Source organism: Triticum aestivum, chromosome 7D, assembly GCF_018294505.1.
Source record: "Triticum aestivum cultivar Chinese Spring chromosome 7D, IWGSC CS RefSeq v2.1, whole genome shotgun sequence".
NCBI lineage: Eukaryota > Viridiplantae > Streptophyta > Magnoliopsida > Poales > Poaceae > Triticum > Triticum aestivum.
Genome location: NC_057814.1, coordinates 577763455 through 577787500, shown reverse-complemented (window position 1 = coordinate 577787500; position 24046 = coordinate 577763455). Strand labels below are relative to the sequence as shown.

The window sequence follows — 24046 nt, the reverse complement described above, 5'->3', positions numbered from 1 at the left end:
TTCTTCGAGCGATCTGGCGTGGAAAGGAAATGAGAATGGTGCAAAGCCTGAAGTCCAGCCCAACTGGCTTTAGCGATGCCTGAGGCCCATGTGAGCGAACCTCGCGTAGCAGCACTCCCCAGCTCTGGCAGAAGTTGGAATAGTCCCACATCGCTAGCGAAGGAGGAGCTACCCTGCCATCCCGCTACATATAGGCCGGCACCATCCTCGTTACAAACTCAAGCAGCTGCGTGGTGGGCACAAAGCGAACTATTCTTTCGCCTTTTACTAAAGAATACCGTGTGCACGCCACACATGTGCAGCATACTCTAATTTTTAAAGGGTGGCCTCCTCTCTTTTGAGGGAAGGTCGCCTGACAAATAAAAAATTCAAAATTTGCTGTTAAATTGTTCTAGCTACCGGAACTTTCACCTGCTGTTTGAGTAGGGATGCAGCTGTGTGTACAGGTGCTAAGGGTGTCACATAAGGAAAAAAATAATGTGGCAAAGTAATTAAAAAGGAGAGAGAGCATTATGGTGTGCTAAGGGTGTCACATAAGGAAAAAATAATGTGGCAAAGTAATTAAAAAGGAGAGAGAGCATTATGGTGACCCTAATAAAAACCAATGTTAAGCAAGTGGACCTAGGCAAAAAGACTAAACAATTAAATAGAGGAGACTTAGCTACAAAACCTAAGCATCGATGCATTGGGGACATTAGTTGCTAAGCATTTTAATGCACTTAGCACCCCACTTTACCACCAATACATTGGGAGAGGTCTTATCTCAATTGTTAGATGGGCTCTTTAAAACAGGCGAGCTTTGCTCTGCATTATGCTATGAATCACCGTGGTTCATCATCGAAGGCTCTTAACGCCTGTTCTATAGCTCTTTTAACTCTTCTAGGATCTTGTCTACGTATATAATCTATCAGGCCCTGCTTTCTCTGCTTGACTGAGTGGTTATTGTAGGTTGCTTCCTCACATTCAGGCCACATAACTTTTTGTCGTGCGTAGCGCCGCAGTTTCCCGTTGGTGAAGGTCCTACTTCCTTCATACCTAAATATAAGTCGTTTTGCTAGGCTAATCTCAAATGATGGCCAATGTCACAAATGGCAGTTCACATGGTGGTATTCAGAGAAGATATCAAATCGTGGTTGCTGCTACCCGTGATAGGGCATTGGCAGTGCGTTCCAGTCTCTCCGCACGAGCTCGTGTCGTCCCTCCCGCGGGCGACCCGGGCGAAACCCTAGCCCGCCAGAGAAACTCCCCCTCCCCTCGCCGCCGCCGGCAAGCGCCGCCGGGCAAAGCCTGCGCGGCGTCGGCGGCGGCGGGGTCTTCAATTTTTCCCTCTCGCGAGGTTTGGGCGCTGCAGGGTCGCCCGGCGGAGGAGAGGCGTGGGGGCGCGGCCGGCGCGGCGAGCTAGCGCCGGCGGGCGTGACGGGCGCGGCGAGCAAGCGCCAGCGGGCTCGGCGGGCGCGCGGCCTGGTGCGTGCGAAGGAGGGGGCGCGCAGCGTCGGTCGCTGCAGCACGCGTGCGAGCGCGACCAGGTGCGCGGGGAAGGCAGGGCGCGACGCGGCCGCCGGCGCGCGAGGTGGAGGTGAGGAGCGGAGCTGCGTGGATTCGGCGCAGCCCCTGGCGCGAGAGGTCACGGTGGGGAGCGGAGGGACGCGCGGCCGGACGCGAGGTGCTCGCGCTGGCCGTCTGCCTGCTGGCGGCTGAAGTTTGCCACCGCGGGCCGGCGCGTCAGGTGGCCGCGGTTCGCGCCTGTATGGCTGTGTTACGCGCCTGTTACGGCTGCGTTTGCCGTGTGGAGGATGTAGTGGTGGTGTCGGGGGTGGCTGGTGGTTTCTCTCCTTCAAGCGTGTCCACGTCCGGCTCATTTGAGCGGTGGCGACGTTCAGTTTGTCTAGCTACAGGAGGCTCGGGCAGACCAGATCCAGTACGAGTAGTCTTGCTCTTGCGCGCGGTGGTGCGGGCTTCGCAGTTTGACTTGGTTTTCGCCCTGTTCTTGCGCGCGGCGGTGCTGACCAGCTATGTCCGGCTCCCCCTCGGCCTTGCCGGTGCGCTGCGGTGCGGAGGATCGCCCAGTTCTGCGCACGGAGGTAGAGGGTGGCCAGATCCGGCTTGGCTCGCCCAGGCTTGCGTGCGGCGGTGCGGACCAGTCAGATTGGTGTGTGCTCGCTGAGTTCTGCGTGCGGCATTGACCAATTCGTTTCTGGTAGTGTATGCCTGGACTCGTGCTGCTCCATGGTGCTGGTGGCCTCGGATCCGGGATTGTTGGTGGAGGGCATAGCTCTGGATGAAAATCTTGCATCGACCTTGTCGTTGCCGGCGATAACGGCATCCACGGATGTCGTCTTCCTCCTTGGAGGTATCGTTGTGGAGCCGTTTGCTCTTCCTACCCAATGGCGTGAGATCTCCGAGTGAAAACCTAAGATCTGGTAGTGCCAGATCGGGTGACGACGGTGCCTCAACATCGTTATCCTCCTTGGAGGCGTCACCTTGGAGATCCCGACGATGGATTCCGATGGTGTTCAAGATTGATGGTAGAGTTTGGGTTTGTGGTTCTGCCGACTGGGCCTTTTTCCTTTCTTTTCTTTTTGCGCTGCCTTTTTGCGGTGCTTTCTCCTCTGGGGATCTCTTGTAACGCTTCTTCTGATCAATGAATTTGACAGTTCTCCTGCCAACATTCCAAAAAAAGATAGGGCATTGGCAAGGATGGAGCATTGCCGCGTGGAAGTTGCCTAGTGATCTGAATTTTTTTAAGGAGTTCGCAATAGCTACATCAGACCCATCAAAGAAAAATGTTGTTATAACAGGAAGGAAACACATGGGAAAGCGCATACCCACTAAGTTTAGACCATTGCCCGGTCGCTTTAACGTTATACTGACTCGTTCAGGCAGTTTTGATTATCTCACCTGTTACAGAACACTGCAATCCTATTCCTAGCAGAATTCATTTATTAATTATCAGCAATATGCCTATATTTACCCTTTTAAAAAGATGCTTATATTTACATGCTTAAGTTGCATGGCATTAATCATGTCTTCTACTATATGGTCATATAAATTCACTCAAAAACTTAGTGAAGCTAACCAAACATGTGGATGCAGAAAACAAGTACATATAACAGAAAGTTCAGTGGAAATTTAAAAACTAATCTTCTTAAAGAGACAATAAAAGTTGACTACATACTGAACCAAAGAACAGAGTTTTGGCGCTACATAAAACTGTTGCAACTTCCTTCTTTAGTTATAAAAGCACTTATTAAATACGGTCTCCAAAGAGCTGCACGGTTACAGTCTCAAAATCTATGCCGCCATGACGGCGTGACCTCGTGCCATCCCATGATTTATCCAGGGCGAGCTAACTAAATACCAAATAGAATCCGCCAAGGCGTGAACATTCGCACGCTGCATGGCCGACCCTTTATTCAGCTAATGAAAAAAAAAGAGCTTATACTATGACACTCTCACTCTGTCAGAAAACATAAGTGGTATGGATGAGCAGCAAAACATTGAAGAACACACTTAGCGTGGTAAGCTAACAGATGATATGAACTCTCGCTCCAAGCTATAACATCTTTGGTTGTTTGCGGTGACACCGAAGTAGCTCTAAAACAGGCTTCCTTCTGAGAAGTAGCTCTAAAAGCATGACACCGAAGCTGTACACATCGCTCTTTTCAGTTAGATGCCCAGTGCGAAAATACTCCGGATCCAAGTACCCAAATGTGCCTTGTACGTGTGTTGTAACATGAGTCTGGTCGCGGCGTTTGAACAGCCTGCTGGGCTCCGTTGGGCCGGCTCGGAGGGAGCCGAGTCCACGAGGAGTTGGGCCTGGGTCAGATGGGTATGAGGCCCATGCTGAACCGGACCATACTCCATCCTGCAACGCAATCACATGCACGTACGAGGGGGATCGGTCTCCTTCCTGTCATGCGCCGTCGTCTGTCGCTGTTAGGGTTCACAGGCGCGGGACCAGGGGATTCCCCACGTGTGGTGCTCGTCGGGCGAGAAGGATTCGACCTCTCCTGGACATGGCCGGCCGCGGGGCTGCGCCGCCGCCATCGAAGAAACTAGCCTCGTCCGTTCCAGCAGGGCGGGGCGGGGAGGAGCCGCCGCCGGCGGCGGGGGCCGGGTGTGGAGCCCTCGTGCCGCCAGGCCAGAGGCAGCCGGCAGGCGGGGGCGTTCTACTGGGACCGGGCCGCGGTAACGCTAACTCGGGCGTGAGGCCGCCGGCGCCCGTTGCTCAGCCGGCAGCAGGTCGAGGTGGGTCTAGGCCTCCAGCGCCGGGGGTGTCCTTGCAAGCGGCGGCTGGAAAGGGCGGGCTCAGGCCTCCGGCGCCCGTCGCTCCGCCGGCAGCGGGTCGAGGCGGGCCTAGGCCCCCAGCGCTGGGCGCGGCTGGTGTAGCTCGTACTGGCAGAGGTGGTACTACTCCTGGGATCGTGCCGTCACCTGTGGGCGGTCAGTCTCATGCCGCGCCTCCGCCTCACTTCGTCGCGCGGCCGGCTCAAAACCGGTCGGGACCGTCTCAGACGAGGCAGAATTCAAGCTCTAAAGAGTCCCGTGCTCCGCCCCGAGGCCAGTGGGGGGACGATGGGTTAGATGTGTATGGCGATGGACAGCACCGTGGTTCCTCTTCCACGGGAGGGGGGCGTGGTTATGCCTGGCAGAGTGACGGGTCTGCTGAGAGACCGTTTCTCGGCCCTCCAGGAGGTTTTGTTGAGGGTGCCTCCGGTCCGGATCACCGCCAGAGAGGGGGTCACCGTGGACATCGTGGTGGTCGGGGCGGTGGCCGCGGGAGGTATCATCGCAGACCGCCTCCGCCTTCGGCAGTTGTTGACCATGCGGCGTCAGTAGTGCAGACCGACCGCGCTTCCACGGAGCTCCCTCCCCAGGCGATGGAGGTGGTAACGGCTTTAGCCAATGTTGAGGTTCCTGCGACTGGGAGTGTGACTGAGGTTATCGACAGGTCTGATGCTGAGAGGGCGTCCAAGTGGGCGCGTAAGAAGGAAAGGATGCTTTGCTACCGTTGTGGTGAGAAGGGCCACTTCATTGCTGAATGCGTGGCAGAGCTGTGTGAGTCCTGTGGTAAGCCGGCACATGCCTCGGGGGATTGCCCGTTGTTGCGTGACCAGGCTCCGTCTTTGACAATGTATGGAGTTTATTGTGCTGAGCTAATGTTCTTTGAGTCCCCGGCCGCGAGAGAGATTCCGGAGGAGACTTTGAGCTTGACCACCGGGGTTGTCAAAGCTACTCAGGGTGAGGTTTCGGAGGCTCAGATTGTGCAGAGGCTTCAGGAACTGGCACCGGGGGACTTCCAATGGGAGCTCGTTACTCTCGAGGCCAATGTTTTTAAGGTTGAGTTTCCTTCTGTGGATGATCTGCAGAGACTGTTGAGTTTTGGCTTGTGTAGAGTTCCTGGCACTAGGTGCATTCTGGAGTTCCATGAGTGGCAGCAGGTGGAGCCTAAAGGAAAGCCGCTTACGCAGGTCTGGTTGAGGTTTTCGGGGGCTCCATCTAAGCCTTTGCAGGATGTTCGAGTTGTGGCCAGTATGGGCATTATGGTTGGCAAGACGGAGAAAGTGGATATGGCCTTTACTTGTGCACATGGAGTGGCCCGCATCTTAGTGAGCGTTTTGGATATTGAGTTCGTGCCTGATGTGGTCAACTGGACTTATAGGGGAGAGGTGTTTCCTCTTGAGATCGAGTTTGAGGACGCCGCCCTATTTGCTGAGGCAATGATTGGGATTGATGTTGATATGCATGAGGGGGACGACAGTGCGGGAGCTGAGGGGGCACCGACTGACGAGTCGACTCGTGAGGGGACTAACGGCTCTCGTCCTGTGGCTCAGTCCGGGGATGGGACCGGGGTTGAGCCGGCACCCTCACCATCGGTGCCTATGACTTCGTTGCGGTTTGGGTCCTTTGAGCCAGCCTCTACCCCTCCCAGACTTTGGAGTGACCGGGTAGATTCTGATGATGCGTTTGAGCATTCACTACCTTTGTTGGAGTTCGAGGATGCCGGTGGGGCCCTGGCTGGATGCTTGGCGAGGACATCGTCGGTGAGGACTTCGGTTGGCTCCAGGGACGGGGAGTCGGTGGTTGCTTCACCCGAGGTCGAGGTTCCGGAGATAACGGCTGCGGCTGAGGTGGGGCATGGGGGAGGGGGGTCGGGGCAGGTGGCTTCGACTTCCCTCTTCACTATCCCGACGTCGGCATCGCTGGTTATGGCGGGAACGGCGGGTGCTGGGAGAGGGGGCCCGAGGCAGGCGGCCTCGGCTCTCTCTCCTTCGGGCGTGGCGGCGGCGGCCGCGCCTTCTGAGGCGTTGGGGGGTGGGTTTGGGGCAGGCGGCCCTGACTCCTCCTTCCTCGTCGGCGGTCAGGAGGACCGCATCTTCTTCGGTCGTGGCGGCGCCCGCGCTTTCTGAGACGTCGGGGGAAGGGGGTTTGGGGCAGGTGCCCCTGACTCCTCCTTCCTCGTCGGCGGTCAGGAGGACCGAGTCTCCTCCGGTCGTGGAGGCGGCACCCGCGCTTTCAGAGACACTGGGGGTGGGGGGTTTGGGGCAGGTGGCCCTGGCTCCCCCTCCCTTTTCGGCGGTCAGGAGGACCGCGTCTGCTGCGACGACGACGACCCTTTCTTCGCTGAAGGGTGGGGCGGGAGGAGGGCTCAGGCAGGCGGCCCCCGCCATCCTCCCTCCCAGCGTACCCGTTGCTATGGGTCTCGGCTTGGGGCACTTATCCGAGGGGTATGGGAGCCCGCAGCCGCCTCCTCCGGTAACCTTGGTTGACCCTTCGCGGGTTTCAGCGCGAGGAGTTACTAGGGAGGAGGTCATTGCTTTTGGCGGGATCCCGGACCCGGCCTCGACGGGGAGGCGGATGAGTGCTCGCATTCAGGAGCTTCCGGAGGTAGATGACATGCAGCAGAGGTGCGCTATGAGGGCGGCCAAGCTTCATGCTGCTGAGATCTCTACTGGTATGTCCGTCAACATATCTAATTCTTTATTGCATTTTTCTAATGAGGAAATTATAAATAATGCAAACCAATTAGGAGTTTCACTCGGGGCTACAGATAGTGAGATTTCCAATTCGGTGAATGATTTGTTAGATTTGGAGGCGGAGCGTGCCTTAGAGACTATTCGTAATCTTGCAGCGGTTAAACCCATGAATGACAATGAGATTGATGCATTAGGGGTTAGAGTGCTCGATAATATGTGTGTGGATCTAGCACCATCCAATCATGAGTCTGAGGACGATGATATGCCCATAGATAATGCAGTTGTTTGTTCCGCTGAGCCCGGTTATGAGGATCGGGAGTCAGGACCTAGTAAACCAAAGCGCAAGTGGAAACGGAAAATTTATCCCGATTCTGCAGTTCGTAGGAGTGCTAGGATTCGGACTACTAAAAAATTTCATGATGAGTGATGAAAGGAATCTTTTGGAATAGCAGAGGTCTGAAAGACTTGGCTAAAAGAAGGTTTCTTGCTGAGGCATCTCTGGAGCATCGTTTAGATTTTATTGCTCTATCGGAAACTGGTAGAGACAACTTTGCGCCCCAGTTTCTTTCCTCTCTTGCGGGTGGTGTTGATTTTGATTGGCATTGCCTCCCTCCGCGAGGAAGATCGGGTGGTATCTTGCTGGGTGTGAGATGCGATTCGCTTGAAGTCCGTAGTGTAGTGATGGGCGACTTCGCGGTTAAGTTTCGAGTCAGGTCTAAGGTTGATGGTTTCAACTGGGCGTTGGTGGCGGTTTATGGTGCCGCACAGCCCGAGCTTAAACCGGAATTTTTGGCGGATCTTGTTCGGATTTGTGGGTCCGAGCAGCTTCCAATCTTAGTTGGGGGTGATTTCAACATCATTAGGAGGAGAGAGGAGAAGAATAATGATAACTTTGACGGCAGGTGGTCGTTCATGTTCAATACTATTATTGAAAGCTTGGATCTGAGGGAGATAGAGCTTTCTGGTAGAAAGTTTACCTGGGCTAATTCTTTGCCCAACCCGACTTACGAAAAGCTTGATCGAGTTCTCGCGAGTGTGGAGTGGGAACAGAAGTTCCCGCTTGTGACGGTTCAAGCTCTTTCGCGGGGTTTTCCGATCACACACCCTTGTTCGTCGACTCAGGGGAGCCGAACCACGTGGGAAACAAAAACACCTTTTCTTTTGAGATGGCCTGGTTCGAACGCGAAGGGTTCTTAGACCTGATCGCTAGGGAATGGGCGAAGGGTGTAGGAGGTAGGACTGCGGTTGAGCGTTGGCAAAATAAGATTAGGAGTTTGAGAAGCTTCTTACGGGGTTGGGCTAAGCACCTTAGTGGGGTGTATAAGATTGAGAAGGACAGGCTCCTCTCTCTTATACAGACTCTGGACATTAAGGCCGAATCCACGATTTTGATGCCTGCTGAGCTCCAGGTTAAAACTGAGGCAGAGAAGAGGTTGAAAGAACTTCTCCGCGAAGAAGAATTGAAGTGGGCTTTGCGGGCTAAGGTCCGCAAAGTGGTCCAAGGGGACGCGAATACTCAATTCTTTCATCTGATTGCTAATGGTAAGCACAGAAAGAAGAGAATATTCCAACTTGAACAAGATGAGGGCACTATTTTAGGACAGGATAACCTAAAAACCTATATAACCGAGTATTATAGGCAGTTATTTGGACCTCCGGAGGATAATTGTGTATCCCTCGATGAGTCCAGGACTGAGGATGTGCCTCAACTATCGGCTGCTGATAATGATATTCTGGTTGCCCCGTTCTCGGAGAAGGAGGTGTTTGATGCTATAGCACAGTTGAAAAATAATAAGGCTCCCAGACCGGATGGATTCCCGGTTGAGTTCTACAAGAAGTGTTGGCATATTATTAAGGGGGATTTGCTACCTATGTTTCATGATCTGTTCTCTGGACAGCTTCAATTATTTCACTTGAATTTTGGAACTATCACATTGCTTCCTAAGAAAACGGATGCTGTGAGAATTGAGCAGTTCAGGCCGATCTGCCTTCTCAATGTTAGTTTTAAAATCTTCACCAAGGTCGGGACTAATAGGCTCACACAGATTGCGCATTCTGTGGTGCATCAATCCCAAACTGCCTTCATGCCGGACAGAAACATCCTTGAAGGGGTGGTCGTCCTTCATGAAACGCTCCATGAAATCCATTCCAAGAAATTAGATGGTGTAATTTTTAAGGTGGATTTCGAGAAAGCGTACGATAAGGTCAAATGGCCATTTCTCCAACAGGCATTGCGTATGAAAGGTTTTGATGAAGCCTGGCGCCGCCAGGTTGAATCACTTACGCAAAAAGGGAGTGTGGGAATTAAAGTGAATGACGATATTGGTCATTACTTCCAGACACATAAAGGCCTAAGACAAGGAGATCCGATGTCCCCTATCCTGTTTAACATTGTGGTTGATATGTTAGCCATCTTGATAGGAAGGGCTAAGGAGAATGGTCAAGTAGGTGGCTTGGTACCTCATCTGGTTGATGGAGGTGTATCCATCCTTCAGTACGCTGATGATACAATCATCTTTATGGAGCATGACTTGGCCAAGGCGAGAAATATGAAGCTGGTGTTATGCCTTTTCGAACAATTAACCGGGTTAAAGATTAACTTTCATAAGAGCGAGTTGTTCTGCTTTGGTAGAGCCAAAGACGAACAGGAGGCTTATAGGCAATTGTTTGGGTGCGACTTGGGGGATTTACCTTTCTCTTACCTAGGTATTCCAATCCACCATCGAAAGCTGACTAACAGAGAATGGAAGTGCATCGAAGACCGGTTTGAGAAGAAACTGAGTTGCTGGAAGGGCAAGCTCATGTCATACGGAGGCCGATTAATTCTGATTAATTCGGTGCTCACGAGTATGCCTATGTTTCTCTTATCGTTCTTTCAAGTCCCAGTTGGTGTTAGGAAAAGACTGGACTTTTATCGATCGCGTTTCTTTTGGCAGGGTGATGATCTAAAAAGAAAATACAGACTTGCAAAATGGGATATCATCTGTAGACCGAAAGACCAAGGGGGTCTTGGTATTGAAAATCTTGAAGTTAAGAACAGATGCCTTCTTAGCAAGTGGCTGTGGAAGCTTTCTTTTGAGACTGATGCCATGTGGGCCCAAATCCTTCGCAGCAAGTACCTACAGACAAAATCCTTGTCCCAGGTCACAGTCAGGCCAACTGACTCGCCTTTCTGGAAAGGACTGATGAAAGTCAAACAATCTCTGTTTAATAGGACAATGGTTGTTATTGGCAACGGCGCTAGTACACGCTTCTGGGAGGATACTTGGCTCGGCGAGACACCCTTGGCCATTCAATATCCGTCTTTATATCGCATTGTTCAACGACGTGAGGTGTTCGTTGCAACGGTGTTTCAATCTATCCCCCTTAATATTCAGTTCAGACGGTCGTTAGTGGGCAATCGTTGGGAAGATTGGCTCCTTCTAGTTCGGAGACTAATGGATGTACAGCTTTCTCAACAACCCGATGAATTACGCTGGAAACTGACTAGGTCTGGAGTATTCACGGTTAAATCAATGTATATTGATGTAATTAATTCGAGCTCCATTCCTACCTCCAAGCATGTTTGGGCTGTCAAAGTTCCTTTAAAAATAAAAGTGTTTATGTGGTTTGTCCATAAACAAGTTATTTTAACCAAGGATAACTTGATTAAGCGTAATTGGACAGGACCTACGAGGTGTAGCTTCTGTGATCGGGACGAGACGATCAAACATCTCTTTCTTGATTGCCCGTTTGCCAGAGTCCTTTGGCGGACGGTTCACATTGCCTTTAATATTACTCCACCGAATTCTGTCACTACGTTATTTGGGACATGGCTCACTGGGATTGAGCCTGACTTAGCGAGACATATTCGTGTTGGAGTTTGCGCTTTGTTGTGGACTATCTGGACTTGCAGAAATGATTTGGTTTTTAACAGAACATCACGTATTCACTTTTTGCAGGTTATTTTCCGAGCCACGGCCGTGATTCGTTCATGGTCGCTACTCACTCCGATGGAGGCCAGGGAGCATTTGGTTACTGGATCTATCAGCTGGGAGATGGTAGCTCGGGATATCTTCAACCGGTTTGGATGGCGGTCATGTAATAGGATAGGCAATTAGTTTACCTATCTATCTTTAGCCAGCCGGTTGTGGCGTCTTATCTTGGCTAGTCTGTGTTTCTAGCCTCTTTAGCTCTGTGTGAGCTGTCTTTTTAATACTTTTTAGTCGGAGACTTTGGAACCTTGTTGGAACCTTTTATTTCGTTAATAAGATGGCCGTATGCATCACTCTGATGCAGAGGCCGGGGCGATCCCCCTTTTCGAAAAAAAATGCACCAAAGTCAGCAACTTTTGCAGTGTAGTTTGCATCTAGGAGTATATTAGAAGACTTGACATCACGGTGGAAGACTGATATGGACGCTGCGGAGTGGAGATAATAGAGAGCACCTGCAGCCTGTGCAGCAATTCTTAGGCAACCATCCCAGGACAAAGTAAAACCGTTGCTTGGACCAGAATGAAGGATTTCAAACAAGGAACCATTAGGAACAAAATCATACACTAATAGTGGGACCTCAGTTTCAAGGCAACAGCCATAAAGCTTTACAACATTTCTGTGGTTAATCTGTGAAAGGATGACAACCTCATTGATGAATTGCTCAATCTCAACTTGCTCAATGACCTTAGATTTCTTTATAGCCACCACATGCTGATCAGATAAGATGCCTTTGTAGACCATGCCATGCCCTCCACAGCCAAGGATCCGTGTGTGATCAAAGTTGTTTGTTGCCTGCTCTAACTCTTCTAGAGTGAAAATCTTTGTCCTTTCACTTGCATCTTCACTCGATGAAATTAATTGTTCTAGAAGGAGGCCATGATTCTTTGCAAAACATTTTCTTCTCAGTTTCTTTTGGATGTCTCTTCTCCATCTACGGCGGATAACATTGCACTTAAGCCAAGAAGTAGTAGCCCGAAGCCAACACCAAGCCCAATAGCGATATCTGCATGAATGGCGGCGCACCTTAATATTGATTTCAATTTTTGTTGTGTCCATAGTAGAAATCAAAGTGGTACGAAATTCACCTGATAAATTAATTTTCTTTTTCGACCGATTGTATCCTAACATTTTAGAAAAAAGTTGAAATTAAAATGATTGTAAGTGAGATACTCCAAAAAAACACGGAAATATTAACTGCAAACATGCAGATCTGTAGGTGAATCAATTATTACCGTAACGTGAGCAGCCAGCGAGTACATACGGGTTGCCCATGTACCCATGATCGCAAGCGCATGCATAACCAGGCAAGTACGAGGTGTCGAAGCACGAGCTGTGCTCACTGACGCAGGCATAGTTGGCCTCATCTGCCGAAGCATTGGCGCATGTCTGTATGTCATTTATATTCCAATACATCACACTGTCAAACCCAGCAATTTGGCGCTGCACCAGCTGGCCCTCCTTGACGGGGACAAACTTGAGCTGCATGGCATTAGCAACATGATCTTCTCCTGGGTAGAAGCATGTCTTGCTGTACAGGTTGCCCGAGACTTGTCCATGGCATGTAGTGCAAAGCGGCAAGTCCGAAGCCATGTTTGAATTTCCAATCACATAGGTGAAGAAGTCGCACAGTCTGATCCGCAGTTGGGGGACAGAGAAAACGAAATTGCTGGAGGGGCCCTGTAATGATGCATTGTACACTTCAGCATCCCGACTCGTTGAGATGTTAATCGAGAAGTTGACGACTATGCCTGGCAATGTGAAAGAAAAAGAAAAGAAGAAACACAAATTACTCAAAATCGGTGAACAAACTTGAGTTTGTACATGCAGCAACTTTAGTTATTCTAGAACCGTTTTGCTTCACTTGAACTCGGCTCTGCTAGAAGTCCGAATTAGAACTCCAAACTTTAAAACGGGACGAAACACTTCCCGTCTTTCAAAAAAAAAAAAACGATCCCTAACTCTGAGTTGTGAAAATAAGACTTGTTGGATCCATTGGGTTTAGGCGTTTAGCCCATTTATTTTAACAATAATACCTAGGGAAAAAAAATCCCAGAGGCCCATGTGGCTCATTCGTGCATGACAAGGGTACGGTGTGAAAAGTAGTCTCACCATGCTAGTGGAGGTGTGGGAGACTAACATATAAGGTGGGTTGTTTTACACACCATTAAGAGCTTGAGAATAGGGCACATAAATGCGGGCTCCTCCTCCGCCACCGCCTCGCCACGACTCGCATGCGTCTCGTGATCGAATTGAGCTAGGACCTGGCCACTTCCATTCCCTCGTTGTGATCTGATATGGAAGAGAGGCTATCAGGTTTTTGGGGAGTGCTCCCGCACGACTGCTAGATCTTCTTCGTCGTGGCTACTGACGACTTCTTCCCGGACGTCGATGACCTGCTTCACAACATGCAAATACTTCTTCTTCTGCTGCACTGTATGTGTTCTTCTCCCTTCTGTTAGGGTTTGCATCCAATCTTCTACTTTTATCTATCGATATTTATGTGATGTTCGTCTATTATGTACCCAATTGCATGCCTAGATACATGATTGATCAAGTAGAAAACTATGTTGTGAGCAACAAGTTTGGTAAGGTTAGGCTTTTCCCCACATCACCTCTGTTGATCGACGGGATGTCTCTTTCACCTGGCTCTGGAAATATTGTGCTCGGCAGAAGCATCAAGTTTTGGTTCCTTTCCCCTGACTGTCAATTGGGCAGGCTTAATACCAAGGAGTGGCTACAAACTTTCCGGTGATCATAATAAATTTACATAAATAAAGATTTATGTTTTAAAATACATGTTTTCATTTATAGACCTTAGATATTGTTGACTATTAGAGCAATAAAATTTCACACGGTATGTTACAAGTATTTTTTGCACACTTCTTTTTTTCTTCTCATCCTACAATTCCGTAACCTCTCTTGGCCGTTAGAGCATCTACAAACATAGAGGCAGCCTGCCCGGTCACTACCCGGACAGAAAATTGCCACCCAACCAGACCTGGCAAACTCGGCCCAAACGGTCGGGCTGACCGACACTCCTCATACCAACCCCATATCTGGGGCGGATATGGAGACGCCCAGACGCGTCCCGTCGGATCCGACATACCAAACCCATCACAAATCTGCTCCAGATTAGCCCACCAAGTCGACCACACTCCTCCCGTGCTCGTCCTCCATTTCCCGCATCCGCGCCGCCGCCCACCTCAACCCTTGCTCCCCGTCCGCGGTGCTGCCCTCATCTATCTTCGTAGATGTCGTCGCCAACTACCTTGTCTGACACCATCAACATGGATTATGCCTTGGCAAAATACGTGGGGATTCCAACCGTGATTGTTGATTCCAAGGCGGAGTACGCCGCCTGCACGTAGCGACACAGGAAGCAGCTTGAGCGTGAAGTGGCAGAGAAGGTAGCTGTATAGAGGGTTGGTGCAGAGATGGCTGGCGATGAGGAGATGGACTTGGACGCAGGTGGTCTGGCGACCACGACCGATACGACCGTCGTGGCTGCGGGAAAGAAGAACTCGTCGGTAAAGCCCGACTCCATTATGTTCTGCCAGTGGTTGGGCATCCCGGATAGCTTTTTGAAAGACGCCTCCGCTAAGGCGACAAGAACGACGCGCCGTGACACTCCAAAGGCATCGAAAAACGCCAGGCAAGGGCGGTGCCGGGCATGCCCACCTGCCATTCGATGATATGCCCCAACAATAGTACAAAAACGCTACTGGTGACATGCCAAAAACCATTTTAGTGGCATGGGGTGGCCCACACCACCTATATGGCTCGTGGTATGGCCAACTCTCTTAGACCTCTCTCTCTCTCTCTCTCTCTCTCTCTCTCTCTCTCTCTCTCTCTCTCTCTCTCTCTCTCCGATGAGGAGGATGGTTTCCATTGGAGGGGCTCGACAGATGGGAAGTATAGCGCGAGATTGGCCTACGTTGGGTTTTTCTTGACGTGGGAATTTACTCCATGTGCCAAGGAGTTTTGGAGTTCCTGAGCTCCTCCTGGTATCAAGTTTTCGGTTGGTTGGTCCTTTGCAACAGACCATGGATGTCAAATAGATTGTAGAGGCGCCAGCTACATCATCCGGATTCTTGCGCCCTCTACTGCCAGCTACCAGAAGACTCGCAACGTACACCTACTTATGGGGTGCCCTTTCTCGCGCGAGGTTTGGCATCATATGCTCCTAGGATATAGGCTACACCGGTTCACTCCGTTGGGGCATGAGGACTTCGCTCCATGGTGGCTCATGATTGTCGTTGCCGTTCCTTCAAGGGCACGGGCTGAGATTAGCTCCATTATTCTTATCTCGGCTAGGTACATTTGGTTAGAGCGTAACAACAGAGTTTTTGACAAAGTCACCGTCATGCCTATGTTAGGAAGATTTATGATGTGTTCCTCCAGTGGAAACTAGCTAGGGCTAGGCAAGGTGTAATGGTAGCAGGATAGACATACCTTGCTGTCTATGGTGGAGCTTGTGGCCACTTGCTTGTAATATGCTGGGCTACTTCCATCATCTTTCTTAATATACTTTGCGCATGCGTATTCTTGAAAAGAACATGCCCATTCTTAAGTTGCATTGAGATCTAGATATTTTTCATGAGGATGTATACAATAAAATTGTGCAGTTTGTTAAGACTTATTTTAGTTTACAAGACTTCTCTATGAATTTTATATGATAAGATTTTTGTAGAAAATTGTTCCTTGGGACCCTCAGGTTTGAATGAAATGTAATGTTGTTTCTATATTGGATTGATTCATATGTTCTATATTTTGAATGAGAAGAAACATTCGCTCAGACTAAAAAAAAAACTTAGGAATCATATGACTGTTCTTTTCAAATTCCGATTCATAAGATTTAAGATATGTGTCACCTTACTTTCTGTAGCTTTCCTATTTCTACGATATTCATATCTTATGAACCAAAAGAGGCTTTAACTGTTTTTCGTAAATTAAACTGATACGTTAGCAAAAAAAGAACAAGGAAAAAAAAAGCAAAGTTGAAACGTACACTCATTTCGCTCCGTATGTACTCTGTAGTGGTATCTTTAAAAGGTTTTATATTTAGGAACTGAGGGAGTAGTAATTTGCAGAGTATATCGGAACTGTCGATCGAGGGAGTTTACAAATGAAATTAAACAGCTAGAAGTGCAGTAGTTGTAGTAGCTCTTACCGACGCCATCAATGAAATCGAGCACCTCCATGAGGTGGTGCCTGAGATAGAGCCTTGGAGTTTGTGTGGCGTTGTCGCAGATGAGGGCGAAGCCGGTATGCCGGGAGCAGTTGGGGCCCATGCCGAATGGAAACTTGATTGCACGGTCGCCGCACTTGGTTGGACAATCGTCAGACGGGAATTTCCTGATGCCCCTGCTGCTGCTGGTGTCTTGGAGTTCGCGCTGCTAATGGAGTCGTGGCGCTGCGGTTGATGCAAGAAAGCAGCAGGAGCAGGAGCAGGAGCAGCACGGCGTGGATGGCCATCTGCCACTAGATTGAGGCTGAAACTTGAGCAAGGAGAAGCACAAGCAGATAATGGAAGAGGAGCGCTGCTGGCTTTGGCTATGTACATGGTAGCCAGGGGCGGAGACAGGGGGGGGGGGGGGGGGGGGGGGGGCGAGAATGTATCGGAGCAGATACTAATACAGATCCTATTATATATTACGTACTAATGGCCGATCTCCCAATCGGTGAATTGATTTCCCAAGCCCTGCGTGTACGTACCCGAGCCCAAACATAGCCCATGTCTCTTGTCTCATCTTTAGTCCACCGTGGAGAATTTTGACCCATCTTTCCTGTCTTCCAAGTTGTTCACAATCCAGATCGATCACGATTTTCTGCTAGCCGCCACCGGCCGCCCTAGCCGATCGACGGACGACACCGCCGTGGCGCCGTGCTAGCCGGCAAGCCCCCGTCTCTACCTTTGCAGATCCTGCAGCGGCGACGATCTAGTCCGCAAACGCTGAAGTCTAATCCGCGGCGATGATCCTGTCGCAAATGCTGAAGTATAAAGGTATGGCAGCGATTGCATCTCAGATTATTGATTAAGTAGTTCAAATTACTAGTAGATGTGTTTTTCAGTCATATGGGAGATGATTCCTGGTATTTGCTTATAGTACATCTTAGCTGTTGTTTCCTCCTCACGCTGCCTTTTGGCATTTTCGTTTTTATTGAACGTCGTCTGCACCCTGTTCTTCTATTTCGATGGAAGCAGGGCTGACTGCATTAGTCAATTTATGATATTGGTGTTTCACTGAAAAATAAATAGCTCCAAAGTTCAATCGGATGAGATTATATTATTCTTCCATGATCTTGCTAGTTGTAGACCTAAATTTAATCCTTTAGAAAGGAAGCCCTTTTGTGAATTGCCAAAAATGTATTACTATGTTTTGATAAGTCAGTGTGATACATCATGATACTTTATTCTCAAAATTTTCTTCTAATATAAAACAGCACACATTTAGGGGTGTATTCAAGATTTTTTTTTGCATGTACTATCATTATCTCCTTCGCCCCCCTCATGCCCAAATCCTGGCTCCGCCCCTGATGGTAGCTGTGGGACTAGGGCTTTCGTCTCCATGCGGCCTCCGTGTGAAATGCTCTCTGTATCTGCGGTAGTGCTTAATTCTTTTCCATTGTTTTTTGAGATGGCTCAATATCTAGGCGAATGGTTGTGGAAGTGTTTATTGGCCGGTTGGAGAATCTGCGACAAGTCCTCGGCCTTTTTAGCTTGGATCTGATTTGCACCACGACGCAAACAACTGTTGGAAGCCCTCCCTGCACATGGCCGCCCACGTGCGCGTTCAGCGTACTAGATGACCCGTTGCGCCAATGGCGCAAAGGCCGAGTGTAAGCCAATCGTTGTAAGAGTGTGCGTTAACATATTGTTGTTCGAAAAGAATAGCTCATATATTATATGCAGTAAGTATAGTAGGTTGGAAATGATGCACTAAGTCATGTAGGATGGCCAATGTCTTGCAGAAAGGTAAATAAACTTTTTAGTTATGCCACAAATATGAAATAACGATGCTCTTTGAATAAATGAATACTGGCTTCTGTAAGAGGAATTGAAGTAGATGTAATAGTAAATGGAAGAACAGAACCGTGCCTTGCAAATGTTTGTTTTTTTACGTGAAGGAAAAGAAAGACCTTTTCTTGTGAGTAACAAAAGGAAAAAAGAAAGAAACACCTTTTTGTTCTCTGTATATGGAGATAAGTATTTCGATGGGCCAATGTTATGTACCCCGGCCCACAAATAGCGACAGTCGTGGCCCGTGAAGAGCCGAATATGAAGCGGCAGCGAGTGGATCCAGCGAGCCTGTGTATCCCCTTTCTTCCTCGCCTCTTCAGTTCGTCGTCAGAGGCGTCTCCGAAGCCGCCGCCCGGTGCGATTTCTGCTCTGTTCTGATTTTGGATTTGTCTGCATGTTTGGATTTAGCTTTGATTTATCTGGAACTTGCGTCTCCGCTATTTATGTGTCGATTTCCACCCCTCCTGTCTCCTTTTTTAGCCATGATAGATCCCGAGTTGTATTTATTTATATCTACGGATGTGCCCATAGGGAAGTAAATCGCCGTGGTTATTTCAATGGCGGCATTGTTTTGATTGAAGATCCATCATTTTGTAGGTTCCTGCGACGGGGGATCATGAGGGGATCTCGAACCGATCCTGTGGACATCAACTCTGATGGAAGCACTGACAGTAGCTCTGATGAACACTCGAATAGCAGCTCAGATGGGTGTGCTGATAGCTCCTCTGATGAAGGAATGCGTATGAGCTCCGATGAAGTGATGTACATCAGCTCTGATGAAGGAAGGCACATAAGCTCTGATGAAGGCGGGGACACCAGCTCAGATGAAAGCGTATACACCAGCTCTGATGAAGGTGTATACACGAGCTCTGACGAAGATTCATACAGGAGCTTTGATGGAGGTGCACATACCACCTCTTCTAAAGGTACTTTTTCACACGTGCATCTCAGTATCCTGGAGTTTCATTGCATGTACTTAGAGCCACAAATTCTAGAACTGAAAGCTTTCACTTTCAAGGGAGGAGGTCGGACATGAACTGTGAGGATTTGAGAGAAATTTAGTTTATATAAAGTTGAAGAAAGGCATGAAAGCTTTCACTTTCAAGGCAGGAGCTTTGACAGGAATTGTGAGGATTTCAGAGAAATTCAGTTTGTATAAAGCAGAAGAAAGGCATGCAGTACTTTGGTGTGGTTATTAGCTTATTGTTATTCTCAAAATCTGGTATTAAAGATATGTACGACCGAACTGGCCGACACGATTTTAGGTCTGATTTGCTAATGGTGGTTACATGATCTTAATTTGCAATATAGTGTGTGATGGAAGTATGATTTTAGGTCCAATTCGTTAACAGTGGTTATATGATCTCAATTTGCGATACAGTTTGTGATGGAAGTATCAGTTTGGTGGCTTTCATCACATTTATTGTATAGGTTTCCTTTTTTATATTTTAAGATGCCTCAACTCTCTGTCTTTTTAGCCACATATATTCATTATTCAACCCTCATGCCATGTACTTGCTGGGATAGGCAACAAATGGAGGAGAGTAGACTACAAAGAATGTTTTTAGGCTGCAAAAGTAGCGGATGAACATTCTTTGAACACTATGTAACATTGCGACCTATTCTTAGGTTTATGCTTTGATTAATTGTGTCGTTTTTGTTGCTCGCAGCTCTGTTCTTGGCTGAAGACTATTTGTTATAATTTATGGAAATTGGAGGATGTATGTATATGTATAGTATGTATTTTATTGTTTGGGTGACATATGTATAGCATCGTGAAGGCGACGAATGATCAACCTGTGCTGGCATGATGTTATACATCTCCATATGATCAACAACATCATAAGAGAAATACCATCTCTGCTATTTTATTTGTTCAGCAATGATGAAACTATCCTGTCTTGGGTTACTTTTGTTTGGAATGCTTTTTTAAATTCACAGCCTAACTTGCATATAACCGTGCCAGTTATTGTTATCCTTTGCACTTATAATTTCCTGGCTTGTTCAATTATGTAGGAGTGCATAAGCGGATGAAGGTAAAGAAGCCTTGGAAGGTATGCATGTCCGTGTGTGACCGTCCTAAACATTACACAGTTGGTAAGCGTTGCTTGCTCATGATTAACTGATTCTGCTGTTCGTTGGCTGAATCAAATCAATCTGTTTGGTTTTGGTTGCAGGCTATAATCCAGACTCTAATGGTAGATGGATGTATTCAAAGAATTTGAAGATGTCAATGTGTGCTCGGAAGCGTCTCAGCCACTATATTAAGTCAGTTAAGCCTGCTATTGGCCACTACGTGTGTGAGATGAACAAAACCTTTACCAAGGCTGGGCAGAGAATGGTATGACTTTTTTGAGTGTACTTACATTCGCATCAGCGTATTAGCCTGTCATATCATTTGACTATAGCTCTGATGTGTTTTTGTAGTACTTCTCTACTTCCTTCACTAAAGAGTATCTGGTGGATTTCATTACCACTCCAGTTGATGGGGTGAAGATCAAGCTATCAGTTGGTCGGTGTGCAAGACGTGTTCGCCTTATTAATGGCGTGGACAACAGGGCCGCCATAACACATAACTGGAGTGACTTTGCAAAGGAAGCAAAGCTGACAAAAGGGGAAATATGTGTTTTCTCTGTTCGAGCTTGCAAAGGGAAACCAGAATTCACCGTTCACAAGATTTAGAAGGTTTGTACATGCACCGTGCGTTTAGTTTGTACAAGGATTGCTATTTTATTGCCTGGTGTAAGTAAGTTTGTACTTGTGCAGGTGTCTACAACGCAGCGTTTAAGGACGTGTATCTAAGGTGTTCCATAAGGCTATGTATATATACCTATGTCTAGTTATGGTTCCATGTCTAGTTATGTTTAGGTGTTGCATGGACTCTAGTCAAGTGTGCTGAGTTGGGGGGGGGCAGTATGCATTCCTTTTGGTAGTGATCTATCTGTCATGATGTTCATGTAATGGAACGGTGATTGAAATTGTGAACCATGTGTGACCTGTGCGCTGTTTGCTAAGCCTCCAATGCTGTTTGTTTTAAGGCATGAAGTAACTTTCACCAGGAGAAGAAATTTTAGTGATATAAATCTTGTAGGTGTTGCTAGCTGGGGTCTTGCTTTGCTGCTGTTTCTGTGACCGGATTTGTGTTGGCCAGCATTATTTTGATGTCACATGTCTTTGTGTTTTTGCTCATCATAGTCTTGTTCCTTTTACCCACAAAAAAAAAGACCTGGCAGCTGAACCGGGTCTATTTTTTGGGCAACAATGTGCTAATTCCCAGTTCATCTTTGTTTGGATGAAGATCTGTAGCTTGTATGGTCACAGTTTTACCATGATGTTTCCATTATTTATCTGACGAAGGAAGATGCAATGGCAATTTGGGACATAAGAGACACGATAAATAGTTTGAAGGACGTATTGTGATTTTAGCTGTAATTTCTTTACTTATATATGACCTTGCTATTACGGATTTGTTGTAAGAGTATTGAACAGATGGTATCATGTGAAGCAAAGAATTCTCATAAATTAATGGCTAAGTTTATTGTTCTGCACCAACTCTGCTGCCAGCACACAATAAAATTTAAGAATTAACAAATGAGTTATTGGCAAATAAGTTTCGGTTGCACATATATACTGAAAGCTCACGAAAGAAAACATGAATATCGAAAACGCATGATATGGTTTCTGCCAGTAGCAAACATCCTAGGGTGGAACATCACAACAGCTTAGCTATAATAAAGGAAAATAAGAATGTGATTTTTATGAAGGCCAATTTCCATGGAGTTCGATGTGTGTAAGAAGGTGGGAAAATAGGAGTATCTGATTTTTTTTTGCTTTTTTAGGAATAGGGCATCATATTCTGTAAGCGTTTATAAATTCCAAGCAATTAATTAGTATGAAGTAGGACAAATACGTAAGATAAATTTCTTGAAACAAAGTGGTAGTTCATTGTATGCAAAAAAACTATACATGGTATGTCAATATATATGCCTATGAACTTGAATACATGGACAATACGAATGGTTGGTGCGTGTGATGGAAAGGGCCAACGTCTCAGGCCCTGAGAAGGCGGATGGCCCATAGGAGAAAAGGGGTACTCTGAAGCAATGGACTTAGCGAGGAAAAGAAGCACGAGAAGGCAGGCCGGGGAAAAAAAATAGGCGGCACTCATTTTTCTTTAGCAAGCGTTTAAAACTCTAAAAGGTAGAACATTTCACAGTACCATGTATGAATAGTGCTATTCAATTTTGGTTTTATAGATAACGGTGCCATTATCCAAAAGCAGATGCGTTTACTATTTTTTGTGGACAGGGAATATGTGTTTTTGTTGGGCCAGATACAAATAACTTGTGAGTACAATATTAATACATTTAAATTGTTAGAAAGTCATTATAAAAATGGTCAAATGGGCAAACGCTGGAATTTGAATAGGAGTACTGTCAGAATATGAAATAATTCTCTATGGAATACAGCTGACTACACAACACTAAGAAATGAAGCAAGAAACAAAAATTTAGTAAAAGATAACTTTAGCAGGCGGGAAGTGATGGGTGTACCTACATATAGCATATTTATAGAACCACTGGAACATTGCAAGGATTAACACAAAAACTCTGAAACATTTAAAAGTTCACATAGAGCAGGACTACTTTAGAGAAGAGTTTCCAATACATGATATGATATTAATAGAAACAGATAACATCATTCGAAACTTACATAATAAACTGCATGAGTAGGATATAATTATACAGGTCCAGTGTCGTCTAATTCTTGTACAACAAAACATTTGCTGAGCAAACAAAACAAATAAGACATGGTAGCGATAATATGGAGAGCCATCATTGAGACTTGAGGCATAGACAGAGGGCAAAACTCCTTGAACACGTGCACGTATGCTCACATTTGAGCAACATTAGTCCTGTCTACGCACCCTGGATGTTGGGGATGATATAGCAGTTAGACATTTACATTCAAAGACACATCAACAGGCGATATCGAAGTATGCAATATCAGATAAAAAAACCTCACTGAAAGACATTGGTTATATATGTATGGAACAGTAGATAAGGGAACAAACGCCAAGTTAGTACGCTACATTTTGATGTTTTTTGCCGATGCTTTACGTTGTCAAAGAAATGCTCTAATAATTTTCTAGACGAAGTATGGGTGGATGAGGATGATCACTATTGGAAAGTAAGAAACAGATAATCTTCTGTAAAGAGAGATGTAGATGTTGTAAAGAGAGTGCTAATGACAAGCAGGGTATGCTGAATTCTAAAAGAAAGTGCATATGTTAATAGTGCACGACCGGGATTTGTACAGCAACTTATAAGGATAAGCACAGAACTATATGTAAGGCGAGCAAGGTCTAGGCAGTGCATTTGAGAATGCTATACAGGAAATGATCCTACAAGCTGTCTTACATGTGATCCGTGCATTTAGTCTTTAAAGAGTAAAGCTCTGCGGGCAACAGGCTGAGATATTATTTCTTTGCTGGAGCTGTGATCTGTTTCACTGGGAAAGCAATAGACATGAGTAATCTATATAATTGCATGAGTCTAAAGAGCAGGAGGGAGGGCATGTTACTTGGTTGATGTTTCTTTGTTTGGCGGCAGCGAACCCGGAGTGTCGTTGAGGCCATCCTACAAGTCAATGAGCAATTGTATGTAAAATGGTATGTGGTATTGGAGGAACGCAAGCGGAGAGCAAAACAAAGCAATGATTACCTCTGATTTATTCACACATTTAGCTGTTGGAGTGCTATCATCATTACTCTCTGAACGAGGCCTCTTCTTTGTTGTAGTCAAGGAGCTGAGCTGTTTTTGAAACGACTCCACACGATCATATAGCTCTGATGACCAGAACTGCTCAGCTTTGAGTTGTCTCTGGCAATTATTCAGATCTGCTGAGTTGTAGTCATCTATCGTAATTATGCCCGTCGTCAACAGATAGGACAAAGCAGCAGAACATGCTGATTCAACAGCGTCGCTGGCAAATTGAGTTGATTCTCCAAAGAACACCTGTTGGGTTGGCAATATGCTTTTGCTGTGAGGTTGTAGATCGATTTTCACTGATGC

At 47.2% G+C, this 24046-nt stretch overlaps 1 protein-coding gene, 1 non-coding gene and 1 pseudogene across 2 annotated transcripts; 2 read left to right on the top strand and 1 right to left on the bottom strand.

The window, feature by feature from the left end:
* Positions 1 to 224: 224 nt before the first annotated feature.
* On the top strand, positions 225 to 346 carry LOC123171655 (U5 spliceosomal RNA). The gene has a single exon (XR_006485339.1). It is a non-coding gene; the product is annotated as a U5 spliceosomal RNA (small nuclear RNA).
* Positions 347 to 3553: 3207 nt separating this feature from the next.
* LOC123171323 (putative wall-associated receptor kinase-like 16) lies at positions 3554 to 16242 on the bottom strand (annotated as a pseudogene).
* A 422-nt stretch (positions 16243 to 16664) lies between these two features.
* On the top strand, positions 16665 to 20877 carry LOC123171331 (uncharacterized). Its single transcript, XM_044588877.1, has 6 exons — positions 16665 to 16955; positions 18570 to 18898; positions 19989 to 20069; positions 20150 to 20313; positions 20400 to 20657; positions 20739 to 20877. Exons 2-5 carry the CDS (start codon positions 18589 to 18591, stop codon positions 20652 to 20654), a joined length of 810 nt encoding a protein of 269 aa, XP_044444812.1. The 5' UTR covers positions 16665 to 16955; positions 18570 to 18588; the 3' UTR covers positions 20655 to 20657; positions 20739 to 20877.
* The last annotated feature ends 3169 nt before the right edge of the window (positions 20878 to 24046 follow it).

Coding starts and splice junctions, on each gene's coding strand:
- LOC123171331 (XM_044588877.1), top strand. CDS start 18,589: ATGAGGGGATCTCGAACCGATCCTGTGGACATCAACTCTGATGGAAGC. Junction 18,899..19,988: donor ACATACCACCTCTTCTAAAG/GTACTTTTTCAC, acceptor TCAATTATGTAG/GAGTGCATAAGCGGATGAAG. Junction 20,314..20,399: donor CCAAGGCTGGGCAGAGAATG/GTATGACTTTTT, acceptor GTGTTTTTGTAG/TACTTCTCTACTTCCTTCAC.